The sequence below is a fragment of the Engystomops pustulosus genome, chromosome 4, assembly GCF_040894005.1.
Source record: "Engystomops pustulosus chromosome 4, aEngPut4.maternal, whole genome shotgun sequence".
NCBI lineage: Eukaryota > Metazoa > Chordata > Amphibia > Anura > Leptodactylidae > Engystomops > Engystomops pustulosus.
In genome coordinates, this window is record NC_092414.1 from 5,128,740 (window position 1) to 5,152,262 (window position 23,523).

Genomic DNA, 23,523 nt, shown 5'->3' on the forward strand with positions numbered 1-23,523 from the left:
ATAACTACTATAATACTGCCCTCTATGTACAGGAATATAACTACTATAATACTTCCTTTATGTACAAGAATATAACTACTATAATACTGCCCCCTATGTACAGGAATATAACTACTATAATACTGCCCCCTATGTACAGGAATATAACTACTATAATACTGCCCCCTATGTACAGGAATATAACTACTATAATACTTCCTTTATGTACAAGAATATAACTACTATAATACTGCCCCCTATGTACAGGAATATAACTACTATAATACTGCCCCCTATGTACAGGAATATAACTACTATAATACTGCCCCCTATGTACAGGAATATAACTACTATAATACTGCCCCCTATGTACAGGAATATAACTACTATAATACTGCCCCCTATGTACAGGAATATAACTACTATAATACTACCCCTATGTACAAGAATATAACTACTATAATACTGCCCCCTATGTACAGGAATATAACTACTATAATACTGCCTCCTATGTACAGGGATATAACTACTATAATACTACCCCTATGTACAAGAATATAACTACTATAATACTGCCCCCTATGTACAGGAATATAACTGCAATAATACTGCCCCCTATGTACAGGAATATAACTACTATAATACTGCCCCCTATGTACAGGAATATAACTACTATAATACTGCCCCCTATGTACAAGAATATAACTACTATAATACTGCCCCCTATGTACAGGAATATAACTACTATAATACTGCCCCCTATGTACAGGAATATAACTACTATAATACTGCCCCCTATGTACAGGAATATAACTACTATAATACTGCCCCCTATGTACAGGAATATAACTACTATAATACTGCCCCCTATGTACAGGAATATAACTACTATAATACTGCCCCCTATGTACAGGAATATAACTACTATAATACTGTCCCCTGTGTACAGGAATATAACTACTATAATACTGCCCCCTATGTACAAGAATATAACTACTATAATACTGCCCCCTATGTACAGGGATATAACTACTATAATACTGTCCCCTGTGTACAGGAATATAACTACTATAATACTGTCCCCTGTGTACAGGAATATAACTACTATAATACTGCCCCCTATGTACAGGGATATAACTACTATAATACTGTCCCCTGTGTACAGGAATATAACTACTATAATACTGTCCCCTGTGTACAGGAATATAACTACTATAATACTGCCTCCTATGTACAGGAATATAACTACTATAATACAGTCCCCTGTGTACAGGAATATAACTACTATAATACTGTCCCCTGTGTACAGGAACATAACTACTATAATACTGCCCCCTATGTACAGGAATATAACTACTATAATACTGCCCCCTATGTACAGGAATATAACTACTATAATACTGCCCCCTATGTACAGGAATATAAGTACTATAATACTGCCCCCTATGTACAGGAATATAACTACTATAATACTGCCCCCTATGTACAAGAATATAACTACTATAATACTGCCCCCTATGTACAGGAATATAACTACTATAATACTGGCCCCTATGTACAAGAATATAACTACTATAATACTGCCCCCTATGTACAGGAATATAACTACTATAATACTGCCCCCTATGTACAAGAATATAACTACTATAATACTGCCCCCTATGTACAAGAATATAACTACTATAATACTGCCCCCTATGTACAGGAATATAACTACTATAATACTGCCTCCTATGTAAGAGAATATAACTACTATAATACTGCCCCCTATGTACAAGAATATAACTACTATAATACTGCCCCCTATGTACAGGAATATAACTACTATAATACTGCCCCCTATGTACAAGAATATAACTACTATAATACTGCCCCCTATGTACAAGAATATAACTACTATAATACTGCCCCCTATGTACAGGAATATAACTACTATAATACTGCCTCCTATGTACAGGAATATAACTACTAATAATACTGCCCTGTATGTACAAGAATATAACTACTATAATACTGCCCCCTGTGTACAGGAATATAACTACTATAATACTGCCCCCTATGTACAGGAATATAACTACTATAATACTACCCCCTATGTACAGGAATATAACTACTATAATACTGCCTCCTATGTACAGGAATATAACTACTATAATACTGCCCCCTGTGTACAGGAATATAACTACTATAATACTGCCCCCTATGTACAGGAATATAACTACTATAATACTGCCCCCTATGTACAGGAATATAACTACTATAATACTGCCTCCTATGTACAGGAATATAACTACTATAATACTGTCCCCTGTGTACAGGAATATAACTACTATAATACTGTCCCCTGTGTACAGGAATATAACTACTATAATACTGCCCTCTATGTACAAGAATATAACTACTATAATACTGCCTCCTATGTACAGGGATATAACTACTATAATACTGCCCCCTATGTACAAGAATATAACTACTATAATACTGCCCCCTATGTACAGGAATATAACTACTATAATACTGCCCCCTATGTACAGGAATATAACTACTATAATACTGCCCCCTATGTACAGGAATATAAGTACTATAATACTGCCCCCTATGTACAGGAATATAACTACTATAATACTGCCCCCTATGTACAAGAATATAACTACTATAATACTGCCCCCTATGTACAGGAATATAACTACTATAATACTGCCCCCTATGTACAGGAATATAACTACTATAATACTGCCCCCTATGTACAGGAATATAACTACTATAATACTGCCCCCTATGTACAAGAATATAACTACTATAATACTGCCCCCTATGTACAAGAATATAACTACTATAATACTGCCCCCTATGTACAGGAATATAACTACTATAATACTGCCTCCTATGTAAGAGAATATAACTACTATAATACTGCCCCCTATGTACAAGAATATAACTACTATAATACTGCCCCCTATGTACAGGAATATAACTACTATAATACTGCCCCCTATGTACAAGAATATAACTACTATAATACTGCCCCCTATGTACAAGAATATAACTACTATAATACTGCCCCCTATGTACAGGAATATAACTACTATAATACTGCCTCCTATGTACAGGAATATAACTACTATAATACTGCCCTGTATGTACAAGAATATAACTACTATAATACTGCCCCCTGTGTACAGGAATATAACTACTATAATACTGCCCCCTATGTACAGGAATATAACTACTATAATACTGCCCCCTGTGTACAGGAATATAACTACTATAATACTGCCCCCTATGTACAGGAATATAACTACTATAATACTGCCCCCTATGTACAGGAATATAACTACTATAATACTGCCTCCTATGTACAGGAATATAACTACTATAATACTGCCCCCTGTGTACAGGAATATAACTACTATAATACTGCCCCCTATGTACAGGAATATAACTACTATAATACTGCCCCCTATGTACAGGAATATAACTACTATAATACTGCCCCCTATGTACAGGAATATAACTACTATAATACTGCTCCCTATGTACAAGAATATAATTACTATAATACTGCCCCCTATGTACAGGAATATAAATACTATAACACTGCCCCCTATGTACAGGAATATAACTACTATAATACTGCCCCCTATGTACAAGAATATAACTACTATAATACTGCCCCCTATGTACAGGAATATAACTACTATAATACTGCCCCCTATGTACAGGAATATAACTACTATAATACTGCACCTATGTACAGGAATATAACTACTATAATACTGCCCCCTATGTACAGGAATATAACTACTATAATACTGCCCCCTATGTACAGGAATATAACTACTATAATACTGCCTTCTATGTACAGGAATATAACTACTATAATACTGCCCCCTATGTACAAGAATATAACTACTATAATACTGCCCCCTATGTACAGGAATATAACTACTATTATACTGCCCCCTATGTACAGGGATATAACTACTATAATACTGCACCCTATGTACAGGAGTATAACTACTATAATACTGCTCCCTATGTACAGGAATATAACTACTATAATACTGTCCCCTATGTACAAGAATATAACTACTATAATACTGCCCCCTATGTACAAGAATATAACTACTATAATACTGCCCCCTATGTACAAGAATATAACTACTATAATACTGCCCCCTATGTACAGGAATATAACTACTATAATACTGCCCCTATGTACAGGAATATAACTACTATAATACTGCCCTCTATGTACAAGAATATAACTACTATAATACTGCCCCCTATGTACAGGAATATAACTACTATAATACTGCCCCCTATGTACAGGAATATAACTACTATAATACTGTCCCCTATGTACAGGAATATAACTACTATAATACTGCCCCTATGTACAGGAATATAACTACTATAATACTGCCCCCTATGTACAGGAATATAACTACTATAATACTGCCCCTATGTACAAGAATATAACTACTATAATACTGCCCCCTATGTACAGGAATATAACTACTATAATACTGCCCCCTATGTACAAGAATATAACTACTATAATACTGCCCCTATGTACAGGAATATAACTACTATAATACTGCCCCCTATGTACAAGAATATAACTACTATAATACTGCCCCCTATGTACAGGAATATAACTACTATAATACTGCCCCTATGTACAGGAATATAACTACTATAATACTGCCCTCTATGTACAAGAATATAACTACTATAATACTGCCCCCTATGTACAGGAATATAACTACTATAATACTGCCCCCTATGTACAGGAATATAACTACTATAATACTGTCCCCTATGTGCAGGAATATAACTACTATAATACTGCCCCTATGTACAGGAATATAACTACTATAATACTGCCCCCTATGTACAGGAATATAACTACTATAATACTGCCCCTATGTACAAGAATATAACTACTATAATACTGCCCCCTATGTACAAGAATATAACTACTATAATACTGCCCCCTATGTACAGGAATATAACTACTATAATACTGCCCCCTATGTACAGGAATATAACTACTATAATACTGCCCCCTATGTACAGGAATATAACTACTATAATACTGCCTCCTATATACAGGAATATAACTACTATAATACTGCCCCTTATGTACAGGAATATAACTACTATAATACTGCCCCCTATATACAGGAATATAACTACTATAATACTGCCCCCTATGTACAAGAATATAACTGCTATAATACTGCCCCCTATGTACAGGGATATAACTACTATAATACTGCCCCATATGTACAAGAATATAACTACTATAATACTGCTCCCTATGTACAAGAATATAACTTCTATAATACTGCCCCCTATGTACACGAATATAACTACTATAATACTGTCCCCTATGTACAGGAATATAACTACTATAATACTGCCCCCTATGTACAGGAATATAACTACTATAATACTGCCCCCTATGTACAGGGATATAACTACTATAATACTGCCCCATATGTACAAGAATATAACTACTATAATACTGCTCCCTATGTACAAGAATATAACTTCTATAATACTGCCCCCTATGTACACGAATATAACTACTATAATACTGTCCCCTATGTACAGGAATATAACTACTATAATACTGCCCCCTATGTACAGGAATATAACTACTATAATACTGCTCCCTATGTACAAGAATATAACTACTATAATACTGCTCCCTATGTACAAGAATATAACTACTATAATACCGCCCCCTATGTACAGGAATATAACTACTATAATACTGCCCCCTATGTACAGGAATATAACTACTATAATACTGCCCCCTATGTACAGGAATATAACTACTATAATACTGCCCCCTATGTACAGGAATATAACTACTATAATACTGCCCCCTATGTACAGGAATATAACTACTATAATACTGCCCCCTATGTACAAGAATATAACTACTATAATACTGCCCCCTATGTACAGGAATATAACTACTATAATACTGCCCCCTATGTACAGGAATATAACTACTATAATACTGCCTTCTATGTACAGGAATATAACTACTATAATACTGCCCCCTATGTACAGGAATATAACTACTATAATACTGCCCCCTATGTACAGGAATATAACTACTATAATATTGCCCCCTATGTACAGGAATATAACTACTATAATACTGCCCCCTATGTACAAGAATATAACTACTATAATACTGCCCCCTATGTACAGGAATATAACTACTATAATACTGTCCCCTATGTACAGGAATATAACTACTATAATACTGCCCCCTATGTACAAGAATATAACTACTATAATACTGCCCCCTATGTACAAGAATATAACTACTATAATACTGCCCCCTATGTACAGGAATATAACTACTATAATACTGCCCCCTATGTACAAGAATATAACTACTATAATACTGCCCCCTATGTACAAGAATATAACTACTATAATACTGCCCCCTATGTACAGGAATATAACTACTATAATACTGCCCCCTATGTACAGGGATATAACTACTATAATACTGCCTCCTATGTACAGGAATATAACTACTATAATACTGCCCCCTATGTACAGGAATATATCTGCTATAATACTGCCCCCTATGTACAGGAATATAACTACTATAATACTGCCCCCTATGTACAAGAATATAACTACTATAATACTGCCCCCTATGTACAAGAATATAACTACTATAATACTGGCCCCTATGTATAATACTGCCCCCTATGTATAATACTGCCCCCTATGTATAATACTGCCCCTGTGTATAATACCCCCCTGTGTACCCCTTGTGCTGCTGTTGCAGGTGTGCTGGGGCTATGCTCGTGGTACCTGTGACCTCGGTGCGGCTTGTAGTCGTCTTCATGTCTGTGAACATTTCCTCCGTGGAGAATGTAATTATCGCTCGTGTAAACGCTCTCATCACCTCCTGGAGTTCGGCTCGGAGCTGCTCCTCGTCCGATGTCGTATTCCGGAGATTTCTGTACAGAACTTCCAGATGATTTGTGCAGCGAAACACATTGAACGTCTCCAGACATTGAGGGACGAGGGAAATAGGAAATTTGAGAAGGGGAACCCTGGAGATCAAAGGGGCCGAGCGAGAGGAAGACCCCAGAATAGAACGAAAGGAGACTCTAATCTATCACAAATCAGGAGGAGGAGGCAGTATCCAGGTGCAGTTCACGTATTTTCTCTTCTAGCATTTAGAGGGCAGCCCCACCCAGAGAAACAGGCCCCTTCCTGTATATCCTGTGTGAGAGGTAGTCACAGCCCCGCCCCCTGCCTGTATATCCTGTGTGAGAGGTAGTCACAGCCCCGCCCCCTTCCTGTATATCCTGTGTGATAGGTAGACATAGCCCCGCCCCCTGCCTGTATATCCTGTGTGAGGGGTAGTCACAGCCCCCCCCCCTGCCTGTATATCCTGTGTGAGGGGTAGTCACAGCCCCGCCCCCTGCCTGTATATCCTGTGTGAGAGGTAGTCACAGCCCCGCCCCCTGCCTGTGTATCCTGTGTGAGAGGTAGTCACAGCCCCGCCCCCTGCCTGTATATCCTGTGTGAGAGGTAGTCACAGCCCCGCCCCCTGCCTGTATATCCTGTGTGAGAGGTAGTCACAGCCCCGCCCCCTGCCTGTATATCCTGTGTGAGAGGTAGTCACAGCCCCGCCCCCTGCCTGTATATCCTGTGTGAGAGGTAGTCACAGCCCCGCCCCCTGCCTGTGTATCCTGTGTGAGAGGTAGTCACAGCCCCGCCCCCTGCCTGTATATCCTGTGTGAGAGGTAGTCACAGCCCCGCCCCCTGCCTGTATATCCTGTGTGAGAGGTAGTCACAGCCCCGCCCCCTGCCTGTATATCCTGTGTGAGAGGTAGTCACAGCCCCGCCCCCTGCCTGTATATCCTGTGTGAGAGGTAGTCACAGCCCCGCCCCCTGCCTGTATATCCTGTGTGAGAGGTAGTCACAGCCCCGCCCCCTGCCTGTATATCCTGTGTGAGAGGTAGTCACAGCCCCGCCCCCTGCCTGTATATCCTGTGTGAGAGGTAGTCACAGCCCCGCCCCCTGCCTGTATATCCTGTGTGAGAGGTAGTCACAGCCCCGCCCCCTTCCTGTATATCCTGTGTGATAGGTAGACATAGCCCCGCCCCCTGCCTGTATATCCTGTGTGAGGGGTAGTCACAGCCCCCCCCCCTGCCTGTATATCCTGTGTGAGGGGTAGTCACAGCCCCGCCCCCTGCCTGTATATCCTGTGTGAGAGGTAGTCACAGCCCCGCCCCCTGCCTGTGTATCCTGTGTGAGAGGTAGTCACAGCCCCGCCCCCTGCCTGTATATCCTGTGTGAGAGGTAGTCACAGCCCCGCCCCCTGCCTGTATATCCTGTGTGAGAGGTAGTCACAGCCCCGCCCCCTGCCTGTATATCCTGTGTGAGAGGTAGTCACAGCCCCGCCCCCTGCCTGTATATCCTGTGTGAGAGGTAGTCACAGCCCCGCCCCCTGCCTGTGTATCCTGTGTGAGAGGTAGTCACAGCCCCGCCCCCTGCCTGTATATCCTGTGTGAGAGGTAGTCACAGCCCCGCCCCCTGCCTGTATATCCTGTGTGAGAGGTAGTCACAGCCCCGCCCCCTGCCTGTATATCCTGTGTGAGAGGTAGTCACAGCCCCGCCCCCTGCCTGTATATCCTGTGTGAGAGGTAGTCACAGCCCCGCCCCCTGCCTGTATATCCTGTGTGAGAGGTAGTCACAGCCCGCCCCCTGCCTGTATATCCTGTGTGAGAGGTAGTCACAGCCCCACCCCCTGCCTGTATATCCTGTGTGAGAGGTAGTCACAGCCCCGCCCCCTGCCTGTATATCCTGTGTGAGAGGTAGTCACAGCCCCGCCCCCTGCCTGTATATCCTGTGTGAGAGGTAGTCACAGCCCCGCCCCCTGCCTGTATATCCTGTGTGAGAGGTAGTCACAGCCCCGCCCCCTGCCTGTATATCCTGTGTGAGAGGTAGTCACAGCCCCGCCCCCTGCCTGTATATCCTGTGTGAGAGGTAGTCACAGCCCGCCCCCTGCCTGTATATCCTGTGTGAGAGGTAGTCACAGCCCCGCCCCCTGCCTGTATCTCCTGTGTGAGAGGTAGTCACAGCCCCGCCCCCTGTCTGTATCTCCTGTGTGAGAGGTAGTCACAGCCCCGCCCCCTGCCTGTATATCCTGTGTGAGAGGTAGTCACAGCCCCGCCCCCTGCCTGTATCTCCTGTGTGAGAGGTAGTCACAGCCCCGCCCCCTGCCTGTATCTCCTGTGTGAGAGGTAGTCACAGCTCCGCCCTCTGCTGATGACATCACTCCTGATAGTAGTGAATTCATTTATTCATTTAAGAGTCCATTTGGGATGTTGGTGATGAAGATGGGTCACATATGATCCTGCTGGAGAAGATGATGGATGATTGGTTTGCTTCTCGTCCTGCCCATTCAGATATCAGAGGTGCTTCATTTCCAAACATGGAGGCCGGGACCTTCCACCCAGCCGCATCCTCACCGCCATCAACACCGCACGACCTAGAACCCACCGTGACCACGTCCTCACCGTCACCAACACCGCACGACCTAGAACCCACCGTGACCACGTCCTATCGAGGAGAAGCCACTTACCCAACAGCTTCACCTATGGGGGCTCCTCCAGGTACTGCTCCCTTTATCGTCACCTCAAGTGTCTTCTGCTATGAAAAATGTTCACTGGACCTTTATAAATCCACAGGACCCTCCGGAGAACCCGTCCTACCATCTTCTAACTCATCTGCCCCTGCACCAAATCCAACCACTACACCCCTACCCACCACAGAGCCTTCCAGACCAGCTGAGCTTCTCATGGATGGTCCATCAGTGGAGCCACCTACTGCTCCATCAGGATCACCTACCGGACCAAGCAGATTGCCTGATCCCCTCACTAAAGATCTGGAGGAGAAATCAACGACAAGCCCTGCAGCGGGTCCAAACAGTGGCCAACCAGTCACCACCTCGGCAGACCGTCCTCCCACTACTCCATCGGTGCCACCTACCTCACCGGGCAGTTTTGTCAATTCTACTACAAAAGGTTCATCTGTTCCTCAGGATAAACCAAAAACCACCTCGACTGTAAGTCCAAACAGTGGTCACCCCATGGCTACCATCACTCCGGTCACCAGCTACGCGGGGAATCCGTCCTATCCCAGAGCGGGTCCTTCTCGTTTAGAAGGTCCATCATTATCTCAGAAGAAACCAGTCAAGTCCATTCTCAAATCCCATGCTGTGCCTGATAACAAACCTACATATACCAGTCATCCAGCTGTTGTATCACCAACGAGGGGTAAGTACATGCACTCCGCACCAGAGTGTCCCCAGATCTTTGTTTGATTGGATTTGAAGGATCTTCCTCATAATGTTTTTGTTGTATTTTAGTGGATCCTGACAAAGTCCCAGAGATCTGTTTGTCTCATGTTTGGAAACACTGCAAGTTAGGAAGTAAGTGACCCCCCTGGTTGGAGTTATGAGGATGGAGTGCTTGTTCTCTCTCCTGGTTGGGGTTATGAGGATGGAGTGCTTGTTCTCTCTCCTGGTTGGGGGTATGAGGATGGAGTGCTTGTTCTCTCTCCTGGTTGGGGTTATGAGGATGGAGTGCTTGTTCTCTCTCCTGGTTGGGTTATGAGGAGGTAGTGCTTGTTCTCTCTCCTGGTTGGGGTTATGAGGAGGGAGTGCATGTTCTCTCTCCTGGTTGGGGTTATGAGGATGGAGTGCTTGTTCTCTCCCCTGGTTGGGGTTATGAGGATGGAGTGCATGTTCTCTCTCCTGGTTGGGGTTATGAGGATGGAGTGCTTGTTCTCTCTCCTGGTTGGGGGTATGAGGATGGAGTGCTTGTTCTCTCTCCTGGTTGGGGTTATGAGGATGGAGTGCTTGTTCTATCTCCTGGTTGGGGTTATGAGGATGGAGTGCTTGTTCTCTCCTGGTTGGGGTTATGAGGATGGAGTGCTTGTTCTCTCTCCTGGTTGGGGTTATGAGGATGGAGTGCTTGTTCTCTCTCCTGGTTGGGGTTATGAGGATGGAGTGCTTGTTCTCTCTCCTGGTTGGGGTTATGAGGATGGAGTGCTTGTTCTCTCTCCTGGTTGGGGTTATGAGGATGGAGTGCTTGTTCTCTCTCCTGGTTGGGGTTATGAGGAGGTAGTGCTTGTTCTCTCTCCTGGTTGGGGTAATGAGGATGGAGTGCTTGTTCTCTCTCCTGGTTGGGGTTATGAGGATGGAGTGCTTGTTCTCTCCCCTGGTTGGGGTTATGAGGATGGAGTGCTTGTTCTCTCTCCTGGTTGGGGTTATGAGGATGGAGTGCTTGTTCTCTCTCCTGGTTGGGGTTATGAGGATGGAGTGCTTGTTCTCTCTCCTGGTTGGGGTTATGAGGTAGAGTTCTTGTTCTCTCCCCTGGTTGGGGTTATGAGGATGGAGTGCTTGTTCTCTCTCCTGGTTGGGGTTATGAGGATGGAGTGCATGTTCTCTCTCCTGGTTGGGGTTATGAGGATGGAGTGCTTGTTCTCTCTCCTGGTTGGGGTTATGAGGATGGAGTGCTTGTTCTATCTCCTGGTTGGGGTTATGAGGAGGTAGTGCTTGTTCTCTCTCCTGGTTGGGGTTATGAAGATGGAGTGCTTGTTCTCTCTCCTGGTTGGGGTTATGAGGATGGAGTGCTTGTTCTCTCTCCTGGTTGGGGTTATGAGGATGGAGCGCTTGTTCTCTCTCCTGGTTGGGGTTATGAGGATGGAGTGCTTGTTCTCTCTCCTGGTTGGGGTTATGAGGATGGAGTGCTTGTTCTCTCCCCTGGTTGGGGTTATGAGGATGGAGTGCATGTTCTCTCCCCTGCTTGGGGTTATGAGGATGGAGTGCTTGTTCTATCTCCTGGTTGGGGTTATGAGGATGGAGTGCTTGTTCTCTCTCCTGGTTGGGGTTATGAGGATGGAGTGCTTGTTCTCTCTCCTGGTTGGGGTTATGAGGATGGAGTGCTTGTTCTCTCTCCTGGTTGGGTTATGAGGATGGAGTGCTTGTTCTCTCTCCTGGTTGGGGTTATGAGGATGGAGTGCTTGTTCTCTCTCCTGGTTGGGGTTATGAGGATGGAGTGCTTGTTCTATCTCCTGGTTGGGGTTATGAGGATGGAGTGCTTGTTCTATCTCCTGGTTGGGGGTATGAGGATGGAGTGCTTGTTCTCTCTCCTGGTTGGGGTTATGAGGATGGAGTGCTTGTTCTCTCTCCTGGTTGGAGTTATGAGGATGGAGTGCTTGTTCTCTCTCCTGGTTGGGGTTATGAGGATGGAGTGCTTGTTCTCTCTCCTGGTTGGGGTTATGAGGAGGTAGTGCTTGTTCTCTCTCCTGGTTGGGGTTATGAGGATGGAGTGCTTGTTCTCTCTCCTGGTTGGGGTTATGAGGATGGAGTGCTTGTTCTCTCCCCTGGTTGGGGTTATGAGGATGGAGTGCTTGTTCTCTCCCCTGGTTGGGGTTATGAGGATGGAGTGCTTGTTCTCTCTCCTGGTTGGGGTTATGAGGTAGAGTTCTTGTTCTCTCCCCTGGTTGGGGTTATGAGGATGGAGTGCTTGTTCTCTCTCCTGGTTGGGGTTATGAGGATGGAGTGCATGTTCTCTCTCCTGGTTGGGGTTATGAGGATGGAGTGCTTGTTCTCTCTCCTGGTTGGGGTTATGAGGATGGAGTGCTTGTTCTATCTCCTGGTTGGGGTTATGAGGAGGTAGTGCTTGTTCTCTCTCCTGGTTGGGGTTATGAAGATGGAGTGCTTGTTCTCTCTCCTGGTTGGGGTTATGAGGATGGAGTGCTTGTTCTCTCTCCTGGTTGGGGTTATGAGGATGGAGCGCTTGTTCTCTCTCCTGGTTGGGGTTATGAGGATGGAGTGCTTGTTCTCTCTCCTGGTTGGGGTTATGAGGATGGAGTGCTTGTTCTCTCCCCTGGTTGGGGTTATGAGGATGGAGTGCATGTTCTCTCCCCTGCTTGGGGTTATGAGGATGGAGTGCTTGTTCTATCTCCTGGTTGGGGTTATGAGGATGGAGTGCTTGTTCTCTCTCCTGGTTGGGGTTATGAGGATGGAGTGCTTGTTCTCTCTCCTGGTTGGGGTTATGAGGATGGAGTGCTTGTTCTCTCTCCTGGTTGGGTTATGAGGATGGAGTGCTTGTTCTCTCTCCTGGTTGGGGTTATGAGGATGGAGTGCTTGTTCTCTCTCCTGGTTGGGGTTATGAGGATGGAGTGCTTGTTCTATCTCCTGGTTGGGGTTATGAGGATGGAGTGCTTGTTCTATCTCCTGGTTGGGGGTATGAGGATGGAGTGCTTGTTCTCTCTCCTGGTTGGGGTTATGAGGATGGAGTGCTTGTTCTCTCTCCTGGTTGGAGTTATGAGGATGGAGTGCTTGTTCTCTCTCCTGGTTGGGGTTATGAGGATGGAGTGCTTGTTCTCTCTCCTGGTTGGGGTTATGAGGAGGTAGTGCTTGTTCTCTCTCCTGGTTGGGGTTATGAGGATGGAGTGCTTGTTCTCTCTCCTGGTTGGGGTTATGAGGATGGAGTGCTTGTTCTCTCCCCTGGTTGGGGTTATGAGGATGGAGTGCTTGTTCTCTCCCCTGGTTGGGGTTATGAGGATGGAGTGCTTGTTCTCTCTCCTGGTTGGGGTTATGAGGATGGAGTGCTTGTTCTCTCTCCTGGTTGGGGTTATGAGGATGGAGTGCTTGTTCTCTCTCCTGGTTGGGTTATGAGGATGGAGTGCTTGTTCTCTCTCCTGGTTGGAGTTATGAGGATGGAGTGCTTGTTCTCTCTCCTGGTTGGGGTTATGAGGAGGTAGTGCTTGTTCTCTCTCCTGGTTGGGGTTATGAGGATGGAGTGCTTGTTCTCTCTCCTGGTTGGGGTTATGAGGATGGAGTGCTTGTTCTCTCCCCTGGTTGGGGTTATGAGGATGGAGTGCTTGTTCTCTCCCCTGGTTGGGGTTATGAGGATGGAGTGCTTGTTCTCTCTCCTGGTTGGGGTTATGAGGATGGAGTGCTTGTTCTCTCTCCTGGTTGGGGTTATGAGGATGGAGTGCTTGTTCTCTCTCCTGGTTGGGTTATGAGGATGGAGTGCTTGTTCTCTCTCCTGGTTGGGGTTATGAGGATGGAGTGCTTGTTCTCTCTCCTGGTTGGGGTTATGAGGATGGAGTGCTTGTTCTATCTCCTGGTTGGGGTTATGAGGATGGAGTGCTTGTTCTCTCTCCTGGTTGGGGTTATGAGGATGGAGTGCTTGTTCTCTCCCCTGGTTGGGGTTATGAGGATGGAGTGCTTGTTCTCTCTCCTGGTTGGGGTTATGAGGATGGAGTGCTTGTTCTCTCTCCTGGTTGGGGTTATGAGGATGGAGTGCTTGTTCTCTCTCCTGGTTGGGGTTATGAGGATGGAGTGCTTGTTCTCTCTCTTGGTTGGGGTTATGAGGATGGAGTGCTTGTTCTCTCTCCTGGTTGGGGTTATGAGGATGGAGTGCTTGTTCTCTCTCCTGGTTGGGGTTATGAGGATGGAGTGCATGTTCTCTCTCCTGGTTGGGGTTATGAGGATGGAGTGCTTGTTCTCTCTCCTGGTTGGGGTTATGAGGATGGAGTGCTTGTTCTCTCTCCTGGTTGGGGTTATGAGGATGGAGTGCTTGTTCTCTCTCCTGGTTGGGGTTATGAGGATGGAGTGCTTGTTCTCTCTCCTGGTTGGGGTTATGAGGATGGAGTGCTTGTTCTCTCTCCTGGTTGGGGTTATGAGGATGGAGTGCTTGTTCTCTCTCCTGGTTGGGGTTATGAGGATGGAGTGCTTGTTCTCTCTCCTGGTTGGGGTTATGAGGATGGAGTGCTTGTTCTCTCTCCTGGTTGGGGTTATGAGGATGGAGTGCATGTTCTCTCTCCTGGTTGGGGGTATGAGGATGGAGTGCTTGTTCTCTCTCCTGGTTGGGGTTATGAGGATGGAGTGCTTGTTCTCTCTCCTGGTTGGGTTATGAGGATGGAGTGCTTGTTCTCTCTCCTGGTTGGGGTTATGAGGATGGAGTGCTTGTTCTCTCTCCTGGTTGGGGTTATGAGGATGGAGTGCTTGTTCTCTCTCCTGGTTGGGGTTATGAGGATGGAGTGCTTGTTCTATCTCCTGGTTGGGGTTATGTGGATGGAGTGCTTGTTCTATCTCCTGGTTGGGGTTATGAGGATGGAGTGCTTGTTCTATCTCCTGGTTGGGGTTATGAGGATGGAGTGCTTGTTCTATCTCCTGGTTGGGGTTATGTGGATGGAGTGCTTGTTCTATCTCCTGGTTGGGGTTATGAGGATGGAGTGCTTGTTCTCTCTCCTGGTTGGGGTTATGGGGATGGAGTGCTTGTTCTCTCTCCTGGTTGGGGTTATGAGGATGGAGTGCTTGTTCTATCTCCTGGTTGGGGTTATGAGGATGGAGTGCTTGTTCTCTCTCCTGGTTGGGGTTATGAGGATGGAGTGCTTGTTCTCTTTTCTGGTTGGGGTTATGAGGATGGAGTGCTTGTTCTCTCTCCTGGTTGGGGTTATGAGGATGGAGTGCTTGTTCTCTCTCCTGGTTGGGGTTATGAGGATGGAGTGCTTGTTCTCTCTCCTGGTTGGGGTTATGAGGATGGAGTGCTTGTTCTCTCTCCTGGTTGGGGTTATGAGGATGGAGTGCTTGTTCTCTCTCCTGGTTGGGGTTATGAGGATGGAGTGCTTGTTCTCTCTCCTGGTTGGGGTTATGAGGATGGAGCGCTTGTTCTCTCTCCTGGTTGGGGTTATAAGGATGGAGTGCTTGTTCTCTCTCCTGGTTGGGGTTATGAGGATGGAGTGCTTGTTCTCTCTCCTGGTTGGGGTTATGAGGATGGAGTGCTTGTTCTCTCTCCTGGTTGGGGTTATGAGGATGGAGTGCTTGTTCTCTCTCCTGGTTGGGGTTATGAGGATGGAGTGCTTGTTCTCTCTCCTGGTTGGGGTTATGAGGATGGAGCGCTTGTTCTCTCTCCTGGTTGGGGTTATGAGGATGGAGTGCTTGTTCTCTCTCCTGGTTGGGGTTATGAGGATGGAGTGCTTGTTCTCTCTCCTGGTTGGGGTTATGAGGATGGAGTGCTTGTTCTCTCTCCTGGTTGGGGTTATGAGGATGGAGTGCTTGTTCTCTCTCCTGGTTGGGGTTATGAGGATGGAGTGCTTGTTCTCTCTCCTGGTTGGGGTTATGAGGATGGAGTGCTTGTTCTCTCTCCTGGTTGGGGTTATGAGGATGGAGTGCTTGTTCTCTCTCCTGGTTGGGGTTATGAGGATGGAGTGCTTGTTCTCTCTCCTGGTTGGGGTTATGAGGATGGAGTGCTTGTTCTCTCTCCTGGTTGGGGTTATGAGGATGGAGTGCTTGTTCTCTCTCCTGGTTGGGGTTATGAGGATGGAGTGCTTGTTCTCTCTCCTGGTTGGGGTTATGAGGATGGAGTGCTTGTTCTCTCTCCTGGTTGGGGTTATGAGGATGGAGTGCTTGTTCTCTCTCCTGGTTGGGGTTATGAGGATGGAGTGCTTGTTCTCTCTCCTGGTTGGGGTTATGAGGATGGAGTGCTTGTTCTATCTCCTGGTTGGGGTTATGAGGATGGAGTGCTTGTTCTCTCTCCTGGTTGGGGTTATGAGGATGGAGTGCTTGTTCTCTCTCCTGGTTGGGGTTATGAGGATGGAGTGCTTGTTCTATCTCCTGGTTGGGGTTATGAGGATGGAGTGCTTGTTCTATCTCCTGGTTGGGGTTATGAGGATGGAGTGCTTGTTCTGTCTCCTGGTTGGGGTTATGAGGATGGAGTGCTTGTTCTCTCTCCTGGTTGGGGTTATGAGGATGGAGCGCTTGTTCTGTCTCCTGGTTGGGGTTATGAGGATGGAGCGCTTGTTCTCTCTCCTGGTTGGGGTTATGAGGATGGAGCGCTTGTTCTCTCTCCTGGTTGGGGTTATGAGGATGGAGTGCTTGTTCTCTCTCCTGGTTGGGGTTATGAGGATGGAGCGCTTGTTCTCTCTCCTGGTTGGGGTTATGAGGTAGAGTGCTTGTTCTCTCTCCTGGTTGGGGGTATGAGGATGGAGTGCTTGTTCTCTCTCCTGGTTGGGGTTATGAGGATGGAGTGCTTGTTCTATCTCCTGGTTGGGGTAATGAGGATGGAGTGCTTGTTCTCTCTCCTGGTTGGGGTTATGAGGATGGAGTGCTTGTTCTCTCTCCTGGTTGGGGTTATGAGGATGGAGTGCTTGTTCTATCTCCTGGTTGGGGTTATGAGGATGGAGTGCTTGTTCTCTCTCCTGGTTGGGGTTATGAGGATGGAGTGCTTGTTCTATCTCCTGGTTGGGGTTATGAGGATGGAGTGCATGTTCTCTCTCCTGGTTGGGGTTATGAGGATGGAGTGCTTGTTCTCTCTCCTGGTTGGGTTATGAGGATGGAGTGCTTGTTCTATCTCCTGGTTGGGGTTATGAGGATGGAGTGCATGTTCTCTCTCCTGGTTGGGGTTATGAGGATGGAGTGCTTGTTCTCTCTCCTGGTTGGGGTTATGAAGATGGAGTGCTTGTTCTCTCTCCTGGTTGGGTTATGAGGATGGAGTGCTTGTTCTCTCTCCTGGTTGGGGTTATGAGGATGGAGTGCTTGTTCTCTCTCCTGGTTGGGGTTATGAGGTAGAGTTCTTGTTCTCTCCCCTGGTTGGGGTTATGAGGATGGAGTGCTTGTTCTGTCTCCTGGTTGGAGTTATGAGGATGGAGTGCTTGTTCTCTCTCCTGGTTGGGGTTATGAGGATGGAGTGCTTGTTCTATCTCCTGGTTGGGGGTATGAGGATGGAGTGCTTGTTCTCTCTCCTGGTTGGGGTTATGAGGATGGAGTGCTTGTTCTCTCTCCTGGTTGGGGGTATGAGGATGGAGTGCTTGTTCTCTCTCCTGGTTGGGGTTATGAGGATGGAGTGCTTGTTCTATCTCCTGGTTGGGGGTATGAGGATGGAGTGCTTGTTCTCTCTCCTGGTTGGGGTTATGAGGATGGAGTGCTTGTTCTCTCTCCTGGTTGGGGGTATGAGGATGGAGTGCTTGTTCTCTCTCCTGGTTGGGGTTATGAGGATGGAGTGCTTGTTCTATCTCCTGGTTGGGGGTATGAGGATGGAGTGCTTGTTCTCTCTCCTGGTTGGGGGTATGAGGATGGAGTGCTTGTTCTCTCTCCTGGTTGGGGTTATGAGGATGGAGTGCTTGTTCTATCTCCTGGTTGGGGTTATGAGGATGGAGTGCTTGTTCTCTCCCCTGGTTGGGGTTATGAGGATGGAGTGCTTGTTCTCTCTCCTGGTTGGGGTTATGAGGATGGAGTGCTTGTTCTCTCTCCTGGTTGGGGTTATGAGGATGGAGTGCTTGTTCTCTCTCCTGGTTGGGGTTTTGAGGATGGAGCGCTTGTTCTGTCTCCTGGTTGGGGTTATGAGGATGGAGTGCATGTTCTCTCTCCTGCTTGGGGTTATGAGGATGGAGTGCTTGTTCTCTCTCCTGGTTGGGGTTATGAGGATGGAGTGCTTGTTCTCTCCCCTGGTTGGGGTTATGAGGATGGAGTGCTTGTTCTCTCTCCTGGTTGGGGTTATGAGGATGGAGTGCTTGTTCTCTCTCCTGGTTGGGGTTATGAGGATGGAGTGCTTGTTCTCTCTCCTGGTTGGGGTTATGAGGATGGAGTGCTTGTTCTCTCTCCTGGTTGGGGTTATGAGGATGGAGTGCTTGTTCTCTCTCCTGGTTGGGGTATGAGGCTGGAGTGCTTGTTCTATCTCCTGGTTGGGGTTATGAGGATGGAGTGCTTGTTCTCTCTCCTGGTTGGGGTTATGAGGATGGAGTGCTTGTTCTCTCTCCTGGTTGGGGTATGAGGATGGAGTGCTTGTTCTCTCTCCTGGTTGGGGTTATGAGGATGGAGCGCTTGTTCTCTCTCCTGTTTGGGGTTATGAGGTAGAGTGCTTGTTCTCTCTCCTGGTTGGGGTTATGAGGATGGAGTGCTTGTTCTATCTCCTGGTTGGGGTTATGAGGATGGAGTGCTTGTTCTCTCTCCTGGTTGGGGTTATGAGGATGGAGTGCTTGTTCTCTCTCCTGGTTGGGGTTATGAGGATGGAGTGCTTGTTCTCTCTCCTGGTTGGGGTTATGAGGATGGAGTGCTTGTTATATCTCCTGGTTGGGGTTATGAGGATGGAGCGCTTGTTCTCTCTCCTGGTTGGGGTATGAGGATGGAGTGCATGTTCTCTCTCCTGGTTGGGGTTATGAGGATGGAGTGCTTGTTCTCTCCCCTGGTTGGGGTTATGAGGATGGAGCGCTTGTTCTCTCTCCTGGTTGGGGTTATGTGGATGGAGTGCTTGTTCTCTCTCCTGGTTGGGGTTATGAGGATGGAGTGCTTGTTCTCTCTCCTGGTTGGGGTTATGAGGATGGAGTGCTTGTTCTCTCTCCTGGTTGGGGTTATGAGGACTGAGTGCTTGTTCTCTCTCATGGTTGGGGTTATGAGGATGGAGTGCTTGTTCTCTCCCCTGGTTGGGGTTATGTGGATGGAGTGCTTGTTCTCTCTCCTGGTTGGGGTTATGAGGATGGAGTGCTTGTTCTCTCTCCTGGTTGGGGTTATGAGGATGGAGTGCTTGTTCTCTCTCCTGGTTGGGGTTATGAGGATGGAGTGCTTGTTCTCTCTCCTGGTTGGGGTTATGAGGATGGAGTGCTTGTTCTCTCTCCTGGTTGGGGTTATGAGGATGGAGTGCTTGTTCTCTCTCCTGGTTGGGGTTATGAGGATGGAGTGCTTGTTCTCTCTCCTGGTTGGGGGTATGAGGATGGAGTGCTTGTTCTCTCTCCTGGTTCTGGTTATGAGGATGGAGTGCTTGTTCTCTCTCCTGGTTGGGGTTATGAGGATGGAGTGCTTGTTCTCTCTCCTGGTTGGGGTTATGAGGATGGAGTGCTTGTTCTCTCTCCTGGTTGGGGGTATGAGGATGGAGTGCATGTTCTCTCTCCTGGTTGGGGTTATGGGGATGGAGTGCTTGTTCTCTCTCCTGGTTGGGGTTATGAGGATGGAGTGCATGTTCTCTCTCCTGGTTGGGGTTATGGGGATGGAGTGCTTGTTCTCTCTCCTGGTTGGGGTTATGAGGATGGAGTGCTTGTTCTCTCTCCTGGTTGGGGTTATGAGGATGGAGTGCTTGTTCTCTCTCCTGGTTGGGGTTATGAGGATGGAGTGCTTGTTCTCTCTCCTGGTTGGGGTTATGAGGATGGAGTGCTTGTTCTCTCCCCTGGTTGGGGTTATGAGGATGGAGTGCTTGTTCTATCTCCTGGTTGGGGTTATGAGGATGGAGTGCTTGTTCTATCTCCTGGTTGGGGTTATGAGGATGGAGTGCTTGTTCTCTCCCCTGGTTGGGGTTATGAGGATGGAGTGCTTGTTCTCTCTCCTGGTTGGGGTTATGAGGATGGAGTGCTTGTTCTCTCTCCTGGTTGGGGTTATGAGGATGGAGTGCTTGTTCTCTCTCCTGGTTGGGGTTATGAGGATGGAGTGCTTGTTCTCTCTCCTGGTTGGGGTTATGAGGATGGAGTGCTTGTTCTATCTCCTGGTTGGGGTTATGAGGATGGAGTGCTTGTTCTATCTCCTGGTTGGGGTTATGAAGATGGAGTGCTTGTTCTCTCTCCTGGTTGGGGTTATGAGGATGGAGTGCTTGTTCTATCTCCTGGTTGGGGGTATGAGGATGGAGTGCTTGTTCTATCTCCTGGTTGGGGTTATGAGGATGGAGTGCTTGTTATATCTCCTGGTTGGGGTTATGAGGATGGAGTGCTTGTTCTCTCCCCTGGTTGGGGTTATGAGGATGGAGTGCTTGTTCTCTCTCCTGGTTGGGGTTATGAGGATGGAGTGCTTGTTCTCTCTCCTGGTTGGGGTTATGAGGATGGAGTGCATGTTCTCTCTCCTGGTTGGGGTATGAGGATGGAGTGCATGTTCTCTCTCCTGGTTGGGGTATGAGGATGGAGTGCTTGTTCTCTCCCCTGGTTGGGGTTATGAGGATGGAGTGCTTGTTCTCTCTCCTGGTTGGGGTTATGAGGATGGAGTGCTTGTTCTCTCCCCTGGTTGGGGGTATGAGGATGGAGTGCTTGTTCTCTCTCCTGGTTGGGGTTATGAAGATGGAGTGCTTGTTCTCTCTCCTGGTTGGGGTTATGAGGATGGAGTGCTTGTTCTATCTCCTGGTTGGGGTTATTAGGATGGAGTGCTTGTTCTCTCTCCTGGTTGGGGTTATGAGGATGGAGTGCATGTTCTCTCTCCTGGTTGGGGTTATGAGGATGGAGTGCTTGTTCTATCTCCTGGTTGGGGTTATGAGGATGGAGTGCTTGTTCTATCTCCTGGTTGGGGTTATGAGGATGGAGTGCATGTTCTCTCTCCTGGTTGGGGTTATGAGGATGGAGTGCTTGTTCTCTCTCCTGGTTGGGGTTATGAGGATGGAGTGCTTGTTCTCTCTCCTGGTTGGGTTATGAGGATGGAGTGCTTGTTCTCTCTCCTGGTTGGGTTATGAGGATGGAGTGCTTGTTCTCTCCCCTGGTTGGGGTTATGAAGATGGAGTGCTTGTTCTCTCCCCTGGTTGGGGGTATGAGGATGGAGTGCTTGTTCTCTCTCCTGGTTGGGGTTATGAGGATGGAGTGCTTGTTCTCTCTCCTGGTTGGGTTATGAGGATGGAGTGCTTGTTCTCTCCCCTGGTTGGGGTTATGAGGATGGAGTGCTTGTTCGCTCTCCTGGTTGGGGTTATGAGGATGGAGTGCTTGTTCTCTCTCCTGGTTGGGGTTATGAGGATGGAGTGCTTGTTCTCTCCCCTGGTTGGGGTTATGAGGATGGAGTGCTTGTTCTATCTCCTGGTTGGGGTTATGAGGATGGAGTGCTTGTTCTCTCTCCTGGTTGGGGTTATGAGGATGGAGTGCTTGTTCTATCTCCTGGTTGGGGTTATGAGGATGGAGTGCTTGTTCTCTCCCCTGGTTGGGGTTATGAGGATGGAGTGCTTGTTCTCTCTCCTGGTTGGGGTTATGAGGATGGAGTGCTTGTTCTCTCTCCTGGTTGTGGTTATGAGGATGGAGTGCTTGTTCTCTCTCCTGGTTGGGGTATGAGGATGGAGTGCTTGTTCTCTCTCCTGGTTGGGGGTATGAGGATGGAGTGCTTGTTCTCTCTCCTGGTTGGGGTTATGAGGATGGAGTGCTTGTTCTCTCTACTGGTTGGGGTTATGTGGATGGAGTGCTTGTTCTCTCTCCTGGTTGCGGTTATGAGGATGGAGTGCTTGTTCTATCTCCTGGTTGGGGTATGAGGATGGAGTGCTTGTTCTCTCTCCTGGTTGGGGTTATGAGGATGGAGTGCATGTTCTCTCTCCTGGTTGGGGTTATGAGGATGGAGTGCTTGTTCTATCTCCTGGTTGGGGTTATGAGGAGGTAGTGCTTGTTCTCTCTCCTGGTTGGGGTTATGAGGATGGAGTGCTTGTTCTCTCTCCTGGTTGGGGTTATGAGGATGGAGTGCTTGTTCTCTCCCCTGGTTGGGGTTATGAGGATGGAGTGCTTGTTCTCTCCCCTGGTTGGGGTTATGAGGATGGAGTGCTTGTTCTCTCTCCTGGTTGGGGTTATGAGGATGGAGTGCTTGTTCTCTCTCCTGGTTGGGGTTATGAGGATGGAGTGCTTGTTCTCTCCCCTGGTTGGGGTTATGAGGATGGAGTGCTTGTTCTCTCCCCTGGTTGGGGTTATGAGGATGGAGTGCTTGTTCTCTCTCCTGGTTGGGGTTATGAGGATGGAGTGCTTGTTCTCTCCCCTGGTTAGGGTTATGAGGATGGAGTGCTTGTTCTCTCTCCTGGTTGGGGTATGAGGATGGAGTGCATGTTCTCTCTCCTGGTTGGGGTATGAGGATGGAGTGCATGTTCTCTCTCCTGGTTGGGGTATGAGGATGGAGTGCATGTTCTCTCTCCTGGTTGGGGTATGAGGATGGAGTGCATGTTCTCTCTCCTGGTTGGGGTATGAGGATGGAGTGCATGTTCTCTCTCCTGGTTGGGGTTATGAGGATGGAGTGCTTGTTCTCTCTCCTGGTTGGGGTATGAGGATGGAGTGCATGTTCTCTCTCCTGGTTGGGGTATGAGGATGGAGTGCATGTTCTCTCTCCTGGTTGGGGTTATGAGGATGGAGTGCTTGTTCTCTCCCCTGGTTGGGGTTATGAGGATGGAGTGCTTGTTCTCTCTCCTGGTTGGGGTTATGAGGATGGAGTGCTTGTTCTCTCCCCTGGTTGGGGTTATGAGGATGGAGTGCTTGTTCTCTCCCCTGGTTGGGGTTATGAGGATGGAGTGCTTGTTCTCTCTCCTGGTTGGGGTTATGAGGATGGAGTGCTTGTTCTCTCTCCTGGTTGGGGTTATGAGGATGGAGTGCATGTTCTCTCTCCTGGTTGGGGTTATGAGGATGGAGTGCTTGTTCTCTCTCCTGGTTGGGGTTATGAGGATGGAGTGCTTGTTCTCTCTCCTGGTTGGGGTTATGAGGACTGAGTGCTTGTTCTCTCTCATGGTTGGGGTTATGAGGATGGAGTGCTTGTTCTCTCCCCTGGTT

At 47.3% G+C, this 23,523-nt stretch overlaps 1 protein-coding gene across 2 annotated transcripts in view; it reads left to right on the forward strand.

Moving 5' to 3' along the window:
• LOC140125927 (zinc finger CCCH-type antiviral protein 1-like) overlaps positions 1–23,523 on the forward strand; it is a 59,343-nt gene that overhangs the window by 18,729 nt on the left and 17,091 nt on the right. The window contains exons 3-6 of one of the 2 annotated variants that reach the window (XM_072144857.1): positions 6,809–7,175; positions 9,351–9,653; positions 9,729–10,316; positions 10,409–10,471. In XM_072144857.1, coding sequence (XP_072000958.1) covers positions 6,809–7,175; positions 9,351–9,653; positions 9,729–10,316; positions 10,409–10,471 — 1,321 coding nt within the window. The remainder of the gene's footprint in view (positions 1–6,808; positions 7,176–9,350; positions 9,654–9,728; positions 10,317–10,408; positions 10,472–23,523) is intronic. The other variant, XM_072144858.1, reaches the window with a different exon arrangement.